The sequence below is a fragment of the Solanum pennellii genome, chromosome 1, assembly GCF_001406875.1.
Source record: "Solanum pennellii chromosome 1, SPENNV200".
Taxonomy (NCBI): Eukaryota; Viridiplantae; Streptophyta; class Magnoliopsida; order Solanales; family Solanaceae; genus Solanum; species Solanum pennellii.
Genome location: NC_028637.1, coordinates 103,892,532 through 103,907,928, shown reverse-complemented (window position 1 = coordinate 103,907,928; position 15,397 = coordinate 103,892,532). Strand labels below are relative to the sequence as shown.

The 15,397-nt window shown below is 36.3% G+C and overlaps 3 protein-coding genes across 3 annotated transcripts; 2 read left to right on the top strand and 1 right to left on the bottom strand.

Annotated features, from left to right (window-relative positions):
- Positions 1-1,444: 1,444 nt before the first annotated feature.
- Positions 1,445-5,510, top strand: LOC107002795 (beta-xylosidase/alpha-L-arabinofuranosidase 2-like). Its single transcript, XM_015200966.2, has 7 exons — positions 1,445-1,998; positions 2,920-3,207; positions 3,303-3,472; positions 3,548-3,645; positions 3,770-4,120; positions 4,246-4,653; positions 4,739-5,510. Exons 1-7 carry the CDS (start codon positions 1,552-1,554, stop codon positions 5,311-5,313), a joined length of 2,337 nt encoding a protein of 778 aa, XP_015056452.1. The 5' UTR covers positions 1,445-1,551; the 3' UTR covers positions 5,314-5,510.
- A 1,112-nt stretch (positions 5,511-6,622) lies between these two features.
- On the bottom strand, positions 6,623-7,903 carry LOC107025894 (F-box protein CPR1-like). The gene has a single exon (XM_015226677.1). The coding sequence runs from the start codon at positions 7,901-7,903 to the stop codon at positions 6,623-6,625; it is 1,281 nt and encodes a 426-aa protein (XP_015082163.1).
- A 75-nt stretch (positions 7,904-7,978) lies between these two features.
- Positions 7,979-11,123, top strand: LOC107008022 (vesicle-fusing ATPase-like). Its single transcript, XM_015206908.2, has 7 exons — positions 7,979-8,438; positions 8,590-8,670; positions 8,762-8,843; positions 9,451-9,501; positions 10,367-10,534; positions 10,643-10,795; positions 10,928-11,123. Exons 1-6 carry the CDS (start codon positions 8,305-8,307, stop codon positions 10,739-10,741), a joined length of 615 nt encoding a protein of 204 aa, XP_015062394.1. The 5' UTR covers positions 7,979-8,304; the 3' UTR covers positions 10,742-10,795; positions 10,928-11,123.
- The last annotated feature ends 4,274 nt before the right edge of the window (positions 11,124-15,397 follow it).

Genomic DNA, 15,397 nt, shown 5'->3' with positions numbered 1-15,397 from the left:
AAATATTAAGATGCTCATCCCAATAACAAATCAAACATAAGAGACTAATTCCATAAAAAGTATTTAAGATATTTAAGCTTAATTAAGTATTATTTATTTAATTCTCTTTTGCTTGTTATATTCTTTTTTCTTCGTGTCAAACACTATAAACTTGGACCAATATTACGAATATATTTTTTTATTATATAAAGTACTTAAAAGCCGTTGGAAATATAATTTTTAAGTTACTATGAAAAAAATTACAACTTACATTACATTTCATTTGATTTTTGAATATCTAATTTAAAAGATTAAATCATTCTTAATTTCAAAAATAAATAATCTGATAAAATAAAATATAAAAATTAAAAAAAAACCTAAAGGAAGTGATATTTTCCCCATGAGATTGGAGTTGGACCACTTTTTTTTCTTGCAAAATCCATCTAGCCTTTCATCTTCTATGGCGATGAAGATTTTGACATAAATTCCTATCGTATTTTTTAATCATAAATTATTTGAGAGATTGAGCTTAATTAGTATCAATAATTTCCCATGGGATTGAAGTTGGACCACTTTTTAATCTAATGAAATTATATAAATTATACAACATATAACACTAACAATCCCATGATTTACCCAACAACCCTAATGAAATAAACGATCTATACATAGAAAAAACATTAAAGAGAGTTTGAATCATAAACCAGAAAAAGATAACATCCATTGACAAAATAGTCTTCCCCGTATTCTTTGTTTTTATCTCAATCTTCATTGAATTATCTTAAAATCCACTACTGTAACACACTAATTTCTAGCTGGAAACTTTAATTTGACAAATTTCACCTAACCAATCTCCCCCTCCCCCATTTCTTATCTACTATTCAACCGTAGAATCAAAAAATTACTTCGTAAAATTACATTAAATTTAAAAATTTTAATAAATCACAAGATCAAGAAAATAAATCGATGAGATCCATAAGCTTAATCGGATTCATAATGCACATGAATCATTTTTTAATTAAAAAACCCTGCAAATCTCTAAGACCAATTTATTTATTTATTGTTTTCATGTTTTACCCAAAGAAAACCTTTAAATCCAACGCTATCTTTCACATTCTCCAAGGAGCTTCCAAACAAAAAGTACCTATAGAAATTCGAAAAATAAAATCTTTTACTGACCCCATCTTACCATTTTTACAACAAAATTATTGGACAGCAAAGAAAGAGAGAGATACGACAGTTTCTCTCTCAAGGTTTAAATAAGTCATGGAAACTGGACCCCATTAATATTATATACTACTTTCGTCCTAATTTAAATGTCTAAATTATATCAAAAAGACTACGTACGTCTTTAATTTATAATTATATAATTCGAAAATTACATTTTGTATTTAATCGATTTAAAATAATTAAATTAAAATGGATGGGGAGTACATTTTTTTATTTTTTACGTTTATCCATCACGGGTTGCTACAAAACAACATGCCTTTGCTACCATTTCTTCTCCTATAAAAAAAACCAAGATCTGCCTCTCACTACTCATATCACACATCTTTATTTCTTCTTCTTTACATGAAGAAGAACAGGGCAATGGATGAAATCAAGAAACATCAATACTCTGTTTTGCTCTGTTTCTTCTTCATTTTATCTCATTTTTGCTTACAATTCAAACCAGTTTCAGCTCAAACATCTGCTGTTTTTGCTTGTGACACAGCAACCAATCCTAGCCTGAAAAGCTTCCCATTTTGTGATGTGTCATTGGGTGTGTCAGATAGGGTAAATGATCTTGTAAAAAGATTAACATTACAAGAAAAAATCAGTATGTTGGTAAACACTGCTGGTAGTGTTAGTAGACTTGGAATCCCAAAATATGAGTGGTGGTCTGAAGCATTACATGGGATTTCATATACTGGTCCAGGAGTTAAATTCAATAATATAGTCCCTCATGCCACTAGCTTCCCTCAGCCTATTCTCACCTCTGCTTCTTTCAATGAAACTCTCTTTGAAACCATTGGAAAGGTAATATCTTTTTCTTCTTTATAGGTATAAATTACTCAAGATTTGTTTTTTTGGCCATTGCTTGTGGACTAGTGACGGAGACAGAAATTTTATTGCTCCAATATGAAAAAAGATTACACATTGAACTAAAATTTTTATCTAGCTAAACAGTATAATTTTTTCCGGTGATGGCCGGATACTATGGTTATTGATGAGAAGTTAAAGGTCAAGTTGTAGACGTACGTCGCCATCATGGCATTATCTAAGGACCACTCAGTTTATTTGTTTTATAACATTGAATGATTTTGTACTTTTTTTGAACAAGACAATGAGATATGTCCAATTTTATGATTAATATGTTGTTGTAGATGCTAAAATTGATTGCTAACCGTGTGAATTGATTAGGGTTAATGCTAGATCCTTTACTAATGGGAAGTGGGAAGAAGACTTTTTTTTTTATACATTATGGTTTCTTAAATCAGCAAAAGCTAGTTTCTTTAATTAAAGTTTATATCATAAAATAGGATATATGAAAATATTTTTTTGTTGGAAAATTTAATTTTAGAAGGTATTCCAGCTTGCAAAGTATTTGGTTAAGATGTTTACATCTTTTGAGAATGACAATAATTGACAAAAGCATGCACCAACTAGCCATTTATTAATAATGATAATAATATCATGCTAAATTGCCCACCCAACCATATGTTATAATAGGGTATATTATTATACTGTCTTTTTTGAAAAGGAAGATTGATCCTTGTTAGATCTATCATGTGATTAATGTTGAAAAAAACAGTTGAGAGTTGTATCAAACAACAATGCATTTAAGTTTATGTATTGGAATTTAACTTGTGATAGTATTAGTTACCATTTTTACTAAATTACTAAATTATGCTCAATTAGTACATGAAACTTGAACTCGTAAAATGTTGATGGTTGCAGGTGGTGTCCACGGAGGGTAGAGCAATGTACAATGTTGGTCAAGCAGGATTAACATATTGGTCACCGAATGTGAATATTTACCGCGATCCCAGATGGGGAAGAGGCCAAGAAACAGCTGGAGAAGATCCAACGCTCTCTAGCAGGTATGGTGTAGCATATGTTAAAGGTCTGCAGCAGCGCGATGATGGTAAAAAAGATATGCTTAAGGTTGCTTCTTGCTGTAAGCATTATACAGCTTATGATGTCGATGATTGGAAGGGAATCCAACGTTACAATTTCAATGCTAAGGTACTAGTTGATTGTATGCCCTTTTATTGAACATCTACAGTATCATTTTTAGTATGTTAAGCATTTCGTGTTTTTTTGTTTGTTGTGGTGAGTAGGTAACTCAACAAGATTTAGATGATACATTTAACCCCCCATTCAAGAGTTGTGTTCTTGATGGAAATGTAGCCAGTGTGATGTGTTCATACAACCAAGTGAATGGCAAGCCTACTTGTGGTGATTATGACCTTCTTGCTGGAGTCATCAGAGGACAATGGAAATTGAATGGGTATATTTAGTGCTTCTCATATTTTGTTTTTTTTTGAAAGAATTCGTGAATTTAGAACAAGTATGGTTTATACAGATACATTGTTACGGATTGTGATTCGTTAAATGAGATGTACTGGGCTCAACACTACACCAAGACACCAGAGGAGACTGCAGCTTTGTCTCTAAATGCAGGTTAACCATTTTAAGCCCTTTTAGTTGGACTAATCAATCATAACATTAGCTCTATGCGAAGACAACGTAATATTTTCTCATACTTCTTTACCATTGGTAATCAAGAATTTGCTAAATATGATAGGGTTGGACTTGAATTGTGGTTCTTGGCTTGGTAAATACACTCAGGGTGCTGTAAACCAAGGACTTGTAAATGAATCAGTTATCGATAGAGCAGTCACAAACAATTTTGCTACACTAATGAGACTTGGATTCTTTGATGGTAATCCAAAAGACCAAATTTATGGAAATCTTGGTCCCAAGGATATTTGTACTGAAGATCACCAAGAGCTAGCTCGTGAAGCTGCAAGACAAGGAATCGTCTTGCTTAAAAACACAGCAGGTTCATTACCTCTATCCCCCAAATCCATCAAGTCATTAGCAGTCATTGGCCCTAATGCCAATCTTGCCTATACCATGGTTGGAAGTTATGAAGGTAAATTGGATTACTATGTTCTATTCACTGACGGTATAAAGATTTTTTAACACATGCAGTGTTTATATAACTTCAAAACACCAGTTACTAAGAGTCTTTTCTCGCATTTTCTTGAATATTTACAGGTAGTCCATGCAAGTATACAACTCCTTTGGATGGCCTAGGTGCATCAGTTTCAACAGTTTATCAACAAGGCTGTGATATAGCTTGTGCCACTGCACAAGTTGATAATGCCAAGAAAGTAGCAGCTGCAGCTGATGCCGTAGTGTTGGTAATGGGATCAGATCAAACTATTGAAAGAGAGAGCAAAGACAGATTTAATATAACTCTCCCTGGACAACAATCACTTCTAGTAACAGAGGTTGCTAGTGTTTCCAAGGGACCTGTAATCCTTGTTATCATGTCTGGAGGTGGCATGGATGTACAATTTGCTGTCGATAATCCTAAAGTCACTAGCATTCTTTGGGTTGGCTTCCCTGGTGAAGCTGGTGGTGCTGCGTTGGCTGATGTTGTTTTTGGATATCACAATCCAGGTGAGTTTCGTCTTTCCATTCGTTCATACATCGACTGAACCATCAAATGAACATGTGACTAATAAGTTTTGTTGGAATCTTGCAGGTGGAAGGCTTCCAATGACATGGTATCCACAGTCATATGTAGACAAAGTTGACATGACTAACATGAACATGAGGGCAGATCCAAAAACAGGATTCCCTGGAAGAAGTTACAGGTTCTACAAAGGTCCAACTGTTTTCAACTTTGGTGATGGTTTAAGCTACAACCAATACAAACACCACCTAGTAAAAGCACCAAAATTTGTGTCCATTCCTCTTGAGGAAGGACATGTTTGTCGATCGACAAAGTGCAAGTCTATTGATGCTGTTAATGAGCAAGGCTGCAACAACTTGGGATTAGATATCCACTTGAAAGTTCAAAATGTTGGGAAAATGAGAGGAAGCCACACTGTTTTGTTGTTCACTTCACCACCCTCAGTTCACAATGCACCTCAAAAGCACTTGTTGGATTTCCAAAAGATACATTTGACACCACAAAGTGAAGGAGTTGTTAAGTTCAACTTAGATGTTTGCAAGCATTTGAGTGTAGTTGATGAAGTTGGAAACAGGAAAGTTGCTTTAGGATTACATGTGTTACATATAGGAGATTTGAAACATTCCTTGACTCTGAGGATTTAAAGAAATCCTCATGGTCCTTAAATTATTTTAAACTTCTTTTTTTCTCAAAAGGGAAAAGGGAAATTCTCAAATTATCAATATGTTGAGGCAATTGTAACAAAGTATCTCATTTTGTCAAGGTGTCCAACACATCTAGAACAAACAAAATATTTAAGTTGTATGAAGCTTCTTATTTTGTTATTATTCCTTCTCTATGCTATTTTGTTTTTCTTCACATCCCTATATTATTGAATAGAAATGATTTAAACGAAAGTTAACACTTTACTATCTTCGGATTAATTATTACACTAAATATATTATTGATACGTATCGTAAAGTAGCTTTCAAAAGGTGTACCTACCTTTAACTTTTTATTGATATATTTATATAAAAGGCTGTTTGTAGACGAAATACAACCTCCATATATATATGTGTGTAAGAAGTCCAGTATTGTCGAACCGTTAAGTGCAAAGCGTCATCATAGTGTGGACTTTATGGGGGAAAAATCCCAAGTGAGAAAATAAAAATACAAATGTTATGCAAGAAAATGTATCTACAAAAATAGATAATAACTATTCGGACAAAAGAGCGGTAAAACTATAATATATATATATATATATATATATATATATATGATGTTGTATCTCACTTGTAGGAACACACTGAAATGTTGTTGTGTTCTCAAAGGCAGAACTCGTTAGTGAAGGTGCACATGCCTTAACAACTCGACTTCTACAAGCTACACTAACACGCTAATTAAGCATGGTGAAGCACTCAACCTAGGCTATGGGTCGGAGCTACGTGGAGCTCAGGAGGGTCACCCGAACTCCCTTCGTAAAAAATTACATGAATTTCAATTTTATGAGTATTACTGCCTTAATGAAATGAGTCTAATAGTAACCTGGATGACGAAAATTACATTAAATTTTATTTACAATGGTATCCTCCACAATTATAATGAAAAAGATGTAAAAAAGTTTTGAGGGGCAATTGAGTCTTCAATTAAGTTAATGCATCACAATAACTAATATATAGATTAGAAAATAGTATCAAACAAGATACTAATAACACACAAAATTAACAAATGCATTTTTTTTTTCCTACTGAATAACTCAAACAATCCTTGACATAGATTATGAAAGAACACCACGCAAAATATTAATAATACATAAAATTAATGCATACGTTATTTTTTCTAATCATTAATGAATCCTGGATAAAAAGCAACTTTCATACGGATAAAAATAGCTGAGAAACAAATATAGCAGCTAAAAGAAAAATATAGATGAATTTGGAACGAAAAATTTCCTAAGAAAAAAAAAGAAGACATTTAATATAATTTAATGTCCGTAAGAGTTTCGGTATAAGCAAAACCCTCCCGATCAACTGTAACTGCATCAATATCATAATCTTGAGAAATCATTCGATATTGGCCACCACATATTATCTTATATTCATATGATGTTTCCACTTGTTCTGGTGTCACCCGATTCTCTTTATCAAAGCAGACTAATACTTCATCATCTGAAAACGCATACGTTGGTACGATTTTATAAAAACCAACCCTCGGAATAGTTAACAATTTCATCCAAGAATCTTTAAGACCGTACTTTTGCATTACCCATAAACTAAATTCTTTGTCATCTTTATAATAAAGATGAAGCATTCCTCTCAATACTGATAGTCCCACATGAACATCAACTTGAACTTCAACGTTATCAAACTTGAATAGAGTGAGCTCGGAGCTTACTGTATCTGGCAATGATATCTCTCCGTAAATTTCATCTGAAATATTAAATGAAACCACACAGACCTCTGATAAGAAACCAAGCCAATGAAATGCTCCATCTACAAATGGCAGAAGTTCTCCACCACACAACAGACCACTATCTGTTCTGCCAGAGGTTTTACGATCAATTATTTTCCAGGAACCATTTTTCAGTGCGAAAATTTCATTGTCGTTATTCCCAGACATGTCAATCCTGAAGACTTTATAATCTTCACTTTTAGAGTCAAAAGCCAATCCATAAGTAGTTCCCTTATCACCATCACCATAATCACTGAAACTACTACTAGAGTAATCTTCTATCTGTTCATGATTTTTAGAGTCATAATTAGCCAATCCATCATCGTGGTCACTGATACTGTTAGAGTAATTTCCCATATTTTCGTCAGCATTTTCATATTGATCTCCCATCTGAAGTGAAAATTTAGAATGGGGAAGTCGTATTGATTGTCTAGTGGAAGGGTTCCATAGGACTAATATAGAAGGTTGTTCGTCATAACTGTCTGTCCAAATTCCGATGAGAAACAAGCCATCACAACTAGAATACATTTTTATTCCATCTTTTATATTAGAATCTGAAGTGCAATCAAATATGGGAATATCCTCCTCCGTTAAGGTGAACGAACCAGACCAGAATTGACAGTTAGGATCCCACCGGACAAAAAGCAATTTTTGAGAACTGAGTTGACTGTTTGAATGATTGAGATGCGTCTTTTTAAAATAAGGTTGAGAAATTAGCGTGTTCCAGAATTTTGAGACGCAATTGAAACGAATAAGTGACTTCACAGGTAGCCTTTTCAAGATGTCTATAAGTATTTCCTCCATTACCATTACAAAATGGATGGCAGTATATCAAACAAACTCAGTTTAGTTTGGTAGGCTGTGATTCAGGGAAAAAACTAAATGAATGCCTGTTGCAGGGAAAGAAGTAGTTATTTTACCGAAGATATAGAATTTGATTCCTAATAGAATTGGAATTCTATTTTTGTTGGTTTTGTCATTGTAAAAGGATTCCGTTCTAATAGAGATTGCTTAAGTTTATCCTCAAATTTGAATAAAATTTCACGCAAATAGCTAAACAAATTGCATCTCAAGCCAATGTGAAACTTGTGGCATATTCAATAACCCGGTTCCGATCCAGAACTCAACCCGCGTTTGATTTCGCTTAAAAGACCTAAAATTTCTTTATTCAAAAATTGATACGCCCTCCCGGAGGAGTAGCATCGATGACGATAAACGTAACTACTACGCCGGCGAAAGATCTTGCTTACACCAATTGCGCATATTGTTCTCCTACAGATCTCAGAAACTTTCTTGTTCCGGGATCCAAGTTCGCTGATGCTTTTGTTCTCACTCTTGCATATTCAGATTTTGCAAATTTATTCCGTTTCTGTTTTTATTATTGTTGAGCATTAACCAATGAATGCTGATGAGCGTATGCAATTTGTGCTTTTCTATTATTATATTCCTACTGCAGCATTTTTAATGATATTGCCTTAACTGTGAAACACTGCCCACGACGCCATTCCTAATGGTCAACTTCAAAGACGTTATGCCAAAGTTTCCACTGGAGACTCGATATCCGTTAGCAGGTTCTTCAGGACTGTTCAGATATTTTTGCTTACTATCCTCTGATTTTTCAATAAAATCAGTTAATTAGTCCTTTCACTGTTCAAATTGCAGATTTGTTCCAACTCAGGACTTCAACCTTGCTTTACTTACCCTTGACTTGGAGTTTGTGAAGAAAGGGACCAAAGAGGAGCAGGTAAAACTGTCCAGTGTTTCTGCGTCTCGAGTTTTTTATATCCAACAGTCACTAATGTTCTATACAATGGCTCTATTCCCTTTGAAGTGCCAAGTGAGAAAATAAAAAATATAAATCTAATGCAAGAAAATGTAACTATAAAAAACAGAGGAGTAATAGTTATTTGGACAAAAGAGTGGTAAAACTATGATATCACTATTTATATGGGGTTGTATCTCACTTGTGGGATCATATTGGGTATGTTGTGTCCTTAAAGACAGAACTCGTTGGTGAAGGTACACATGCCTCAACACCTTCACTTCTACAATCTACACTAAGCAAGGCGAAGCACTCAACCTGGGATCACCAAGCTTCAGGGATTAGGCGTGCTTTAAGAGAGCCTTAAAAGAACAGCTCTGGTGAAGTTCTGATTGTACCATATCTTTCAGCTTGTAGCAAGTCTGCTGTAAAGCATGCAGATCTTTAACAATTTTTGTTGTGATGCATTTTGGTTATATCCATCTTCTAGTTTAGCTGGTTTTGCTTTGGCTTAGGGATCAAGAGTACTCTGGTTCAAACACTTCTGTTGATGTAGACATTGTAAGTTTACCAGATATCTCTTTTATAGGTCGATGCATATTCTTTGGCTGATCAAGTTCGCAAGAGATTTGCCAATCAGGTGAAGGCTCTATCCCCCTGTTTCGTCTAAAAGATGTCTGCTTTCAATAGTTTTTCTCTTGTTATCCTTTACCTGACAAAGCTTATTGGGCGGCACATACTGTGTGGTTCTTCATATCTGTACTTTCAAGAATGATTTTCATGTTAGTCTACTTTCTTTAGAATTTTGGAAGATAAGGCTGAATAGTTACCTGATCTTTCATCTTGTTTTGCTTTTTTTCATAATCAATTTAACATAGTATGAATATACTCCCCTCCTTGTGCTGGCTACTTTTGTCTATAAAATCATGCCATATAGACAACTGAGGATAATGACTGACACATAAATGAGTAGCTTGGCTGTACTTATTCATTTTACAGTTTACATGTCTATTATCTGCTTTATTAATCAAGATTCATATGGAAATGCCTTGGGGCGTTCAGTTGGAATCAATATGTAATAACAATATGGCATCGGGTTCTCCTTGTAGCTGTTCAATTATATATTTATCCCACATGGGGTGAGAAATTGCTCCAAGCCTTTAGGTTTTGGATTGGGTGTTCATATCTTTTTACATGGTATAAGAGTCAACCTTTAGCAAATGCATTTTGGCACTGGTAGACACATTAAAAACAGACACTTAAGTCAAACATGCCCCTTAGGAAACATGCTCTCAGCTTTACAAAAGGAAGTCCTTTCTTTCTTAAACTTCGTTGCTCAGTCACATCATCACATAAATGGAGACGGAAGAAGCAGTATATTAGAAGATGATATAAAGTAGTTGTTCTATCCCTTAATTCCCCGGTTTACCAGAGAAACTGCACTAGATGTTACGAGTCTAGTTCTGATGAGAGTAACTGATGTATAGATAATTTTACCTATGCAGATTATGACAACTGGGCAAAAGGTGACACTTGAGTATCATGGCAATGGTTATATAGTCACTGTGAATCAAGCTACTGTTAAGGGGCAAGAAAAATCTAATGTTGAAAGAGGGATGGTTTCAGCTGACACATACGTTATATTTGAAGCCGCAAACTCCAGTGGGATAAAGGTTACTTCTGTCTTTAAGTAATATACTAGTTGTCAAAGAAAATGTCTTCTCTTATGTTTATTGGAGTTCCTTTTGATTTGATTCTTGCTGCATCTGACTTCAATACAGATTGTCAATCAGCGTGAAGCTGCTAGCAGCAACAACTTTAGGAAGATTGAATTCAATTATGAATCATTGGGTATAGGTGGTCCGCGTGCAGTTTTCTGATATTTTTCGAAGAGCTTTTGCTTCCAGGGTTTTCCTTTCCCAAGTGACAAACAAGTATGTAGAGTTCTTGCTGAATAAAAAAATTCCTTCTGTTTTCATGATAAGTTAAGTCTATTTCTTGAAGAAATAGTGTAGTAAAATTACTTACTCACATGGCCTTGGCTTTGGGATGAAACTACTTTTCAGGCTTTGGTATCAAGCATGTCAAGGGAATGCTTCTCCATGGACCTCCTGGTACAGAGAAGACGCTGTTAATGAGTAAGGCTTGTCGTGACAAAGTTTGCGACCTCTGAGAGGTTAACGACGCCGGTCTCGTCTGGAGTCTAGATCGTGACAAAGTTGGTATCAGATCACTAGGTTAAATTCCGAGAATAATGAGTTCACATCAACCACATTGAATAGTTTCTAAGTCATGGTAGTAAAGTGCACCACTATCCTGGATTAGAGACTGCATGATGCGTAGAAAAATTTCCCTTCTTCTGATNATGAATTCTTGGGGTATTTCTGAGAGAAGTCGCGGTAAGCCGCGTATCTTCCGTTTCCTAATGCAACTATTTGCCGTTTGGCGGAATTTATGCCATGAAAAAAATGCAACTTCTAAAACTAAAGAAATTTAAACAATTAAACAAGTTAGTCAAATAGAGTTNCCTAATGTCTGAGTTCTTGGTGTTATGAATGTTTTATCGAAAAAATTATTTTTGAAAAGAGTTTGTTTTATTTTTAAGGTATTTTCGACTTTTTAGGAGTCGCCACTTAATTTTTAAGAAAAATCAAGAAAACTTTGTTTCTAAACAACTCAAACAGAAAAAATTGTTTTGAAACTATTTTTAGGGGGTTCGGGATTCTTATTAGTGTCTTAGGAAGGTGTAAGGCACCTAAGACACTCCGCTAACTTGCGGTTTTCCGACGATTAACAATTTGACTACTATTTTTTAATCTTTGCGAATTTAAGATTTAACTTATTAAAGTTTATCTAGACAGATTGACAAGTTTGAAACATTTATCGTTTTAAGATTCCGTCTTTGATTTTAAGTTTTGATAAAATAGATAGACGTTTCGAGGGGGGTTCGGAGTTATTCTAACCCTAGACTAAGGCATTCAAAGCGAAATATAAACAAATAGCAAAGCGAAATAGAGAAAGAGAGAGAGAGAGGGAGGGAGATTTTGGGTCCAAATTCGGGTTCTGTCCGCCTTGACCGAATTTTGGACCCACCTGTTTCCGGGTTTTAACCCATTTTTCGCACCTGTCCTAGCCTAAACATACAAAATACAGTATAAAGGTAAGAAAAAAAAAAAACGACAAGAGGGCTTATGCCCATTACAAATAGAAATACGACATAAAATAAAGAGATTCAGCGGGTCTTCTAATCCGCCTCTTCAAATTCTTCAATGTTCATGGCATTCGACACCGTATGACTCGGAGAAGGATATTAAGCCTTCTACGACTTTCTCAAAAGTGCCGGGAGAGGAGAAAAGGGAGTTCATAATGAACTCGGACGTATTTCACCTGTCGCAGAGCAGCGAACTTGGGGACGAGCGAGCAGCGAACGACTTCCACACGCGGACGGCTAGACGTTCTTATGGACTGGTGTCGTTGGAATGGAAGACGATATCGCGACTGACACTGAGGCGAGGAGCTCTGGTTTTGAATGTTTTCAGCCAACAGTTCGGAAAGGCAAACGAAGAAGGGGGAGAATCTTCGAATTCGATATCCTCCTTCGTTCTTCTACAGCAAAAGGAAAGGAGACCAAAGTACTCTCGAAAGTGCGCAACAAACAAATAGGAAAATTTCTTTTTCCAGAAATTTCCAACACAAGAGAATCTAAACTTTCAAGGAAGATTCCAACTCTTTTTGAAAATTTCTCAAAACCAAAACGTCCAACCCGTAATCTGAAGACGGAAGGGGTTTATATAGTGGGAGATTTAGGGTTTCGAGTTTTTGGGCGGGATCCACGAATTTCTTGGCCCATTTCGGACTCGAATTTGAAATTCGAATCCTTTCCCTTAAAGGATAAACAACCTTTTCCTGCAAATTCGACTCCATTCCGAAAGAAGAAGGGGAGAATTGACGGTTGGGATCGATTGAGCGGCTACGTGTCTCGATCTGGAGCTGCGAGGACAGTCCGCGTGCTGGCGAGGACGACTGTGTCGCCTTGCGTGCTGCAGACCTGCGTGGCAGCGAAAGAACGCAGGCTTCGTCCTCCCTCGCTTCGCTCACGCGCGATGAAGAGGGGAGAGGAGAGGAGAGAGAGGAGTTTGGGGAGAGAGGGAGAGAACGTGAGGGAGACGCGAGGGTGTGGGAGAGCGATTTCTGGGGATTTTTTGGCGTACGTCGCGTCTGTGTTTTCTGGGGAATTTCTGGAAATGGTGCCTGTTTTTCTGTTTTTGGGTCGATGTGAAGAGGAAGAGGGAAGAAAGGGGATGGGGGGCCGGGTCGGATTAAGAGTTTGGGCCGGGTTAAAAGGATTTGGGTTGGGTATAGAAGAAAGGAAGTGGGCCGGATTTGGATTTAGTGGGTTGGGATGTTTGGAGAATTGTTGTTAGTTGGGTCAGGTTGAGGGGGTTTAAGTGAAAGTGGTGGGCTGGATTTAATTTGGTGGGTGTTGGGCCTATGAATTTGGGCTCGAATTGGTTGGCCGCTGGGAATAAAATTGGTAATGGGTTGGAAAGAGTTGAGGTGGGCCGCTGAAAAACGTGGGCCTGGGAGTTGGACTTGAGTTTGTGGGCTGTTGGGAATGGAATTAATTAAGGTGGAGAAGGTGATTGGGTTAATTTGACGAATAACCAATTAAAATGACGAATTTTGCATCAATCGATTAACGAGCCCTTTTTATTTAATAAAATAATTATCCAAGTCGTAAAAGTAATTCCAAAGTATAATTATATTTTAAATGAAACTAGTTTGATAAGCATTTAAAATGTATATTTGATGGTTTTGAATAAATCATGAGATATACGAATTATATACATAATTATGTAAATATGTAATTATCGAAAGTTCTGTTAAACGTATGCGAAGTAACATAAAATTCATGTATTATATTATTTTGATTTTCGCAAAATTTATAAAATTAATTAATTGAAATAGTTTGGAAAACTTGCGAAGCTTGATAATCAATGTACGCTGACATGGGTCAAAAATTGGGAGTCAACAACTGTCCCTCATTTTACTCGGGTTGATGCAAGCAATTCGAGGAAAATGAAATTGACCAAGCCAAATTTTGACCAACCCCATTCGTCTTTTTTTTTTTTTTTAAGAAGGATTTGACAAAAGGTTTAGGAATTATGGCCGAACCCTCGAAACGGGTTTCCTACATATCTCAGGCTATATGAGAATTCAGGCCACTTGTAGTTCGATAAGCTTGATTTATCGCACGATTTTGAATGAATCAAAAGCCACCTCGATACCGAATTATGAAGGTATCGAAATGTTCGAGAATAGGATTCGAGAGTGAATGTTGGAATACAGCCGAGTTTTCAACATTGAATCCGCCTACATATCCTTAGACTTTTCGGAATCAGGCTGTGTGTAGTTCGACTCGATCGGTGGAAAAGGAAATCTATTACGCTAGATAACCTTCGGCTTTGAACGAGTGACAAAATAACGAGTATGAAAAGTAGGCTTGTAACCTCTTAGCCATGAGTGTGGAGCTCTTCACATCCGTAGGTAAGAACTTACATGGACATAATTTCCAAAGCTCTTGGCGCATTGTCACTCGGATTGGAAACTTGCTTCCGATAAGACAAAACTTCCGGATGCGAGACTGAAACTGACAGAACTAAAGAAAAACCCACATGCCTCGAGAGGGGTGGTTCGATTGTGGTGGAAGTCGCTCCTCTGCTCGCGTCCTAAGAGTTTGACATTCCTCTTTGGACTGTGTCCCAGTTCGCTGCTAAGAGAAAGTTCCACGTTGTGCTGCGTCCTTTTTGATGTCGTCCGCACCTGTGGTTTTTGGAGAATTCATCCTTTTGGATGCTCTCGACAAAGATTGAGATAAAACTCGTCAGCTTAAAAAATGCAATTAGGATGGGAGACAGTGTCTTTTACCATGTCGACACTTCATTGTTCTCCTCCAATCGACGTCGACTCGGTCGGTCTGGCGTCCAGCAAATAAAGCTTGTGCCTTGCGTTGCAATATAATCTTCAATGTACTCTATATTTGATGTCGAAATAAATAAATAAATGCTGATGCGATATTGACGTTTCTTTTGTCGTCATCTTCGATGCTCTTCTTGATGTTTGCTTTTATCAAAAATAAAAGAATGCAGTTGAGGCCGATGGATAAATATTGCTCTTGGGATACACAATTTCCCTTTCTTTGTCCATGTAAGTCCTCTTGCTGGGCATGAATATCTTCCGGCGATACGTAAATTCTGCGAGGTATGAAATCTTCTCGCGATGCGTAAATTCCTGCGAGGTATGAGTCTTCTCGCGATGCATAACTTTCAGCGAGGCATGAAATCTTCTCGCGATGTGCAAATTTCGACGAGGCATGGATTCCTCTCGTGATGCATAAATTTCGGCGAGGCATGAAATCTTCTCGCGATGTATAAATTTTGACGAGGCATGAAATCTTCTCGTCGTGCATAAATTCAAGCGAGGTATAAAGTCTTCTCGCGATATATAAATTTGACGAGGCATGAAATCTTCTCGTC

Coding starts and splice junctions, on each gene's coding strand:
- LOC107002795 (XM_015200966.2), top strand. CDS start 1,552: ATGAAGAAGAACAGGGCAATGGATGAAATCAAGAAACATCAATACTCT. Junction 1,999..2,919: donor TCTTTGAAACCATTGGAAAG/GTAATATCTTTT, acceptor TGATGGTTGCAG/GTGGTGTCCACGGAGGGTAG. Junction 3,646..3,769: donor AGCTTTGTCTCTAAATGCAG/GTTAACCATTTT, acceptor TAAATATGATAG/GGTTGGACTTGAATTGTGGT.
- LOC107025894 (XM_015226677.1), bottom strand. CDS start 7,903: ATGGAGGAAATACTTATAGACATCTTGAAAAGGCTACCTGTGAAGTCA.
- LOC107008022 (XM_015206908.2), top strand. CDS start 8,305: ATGACGATAAACGTAACTACTACGCCGGCGAAAGATCTTGCTTACACC. Junction 8,439..8,589: donor GCTTTTGTTCTCACTCTTGC/ATATTCAGATTT, acceptor ACTGTGAAACAC/TGCCCACGACGCCATTCCTA. Junction 9,502..10,366: donor GCAAGAGATTTGCCAATCAG/GTGAAGGCTCTA, acceptor TTACCTATGCAG/ATTATGACAACTGGGCAAAA.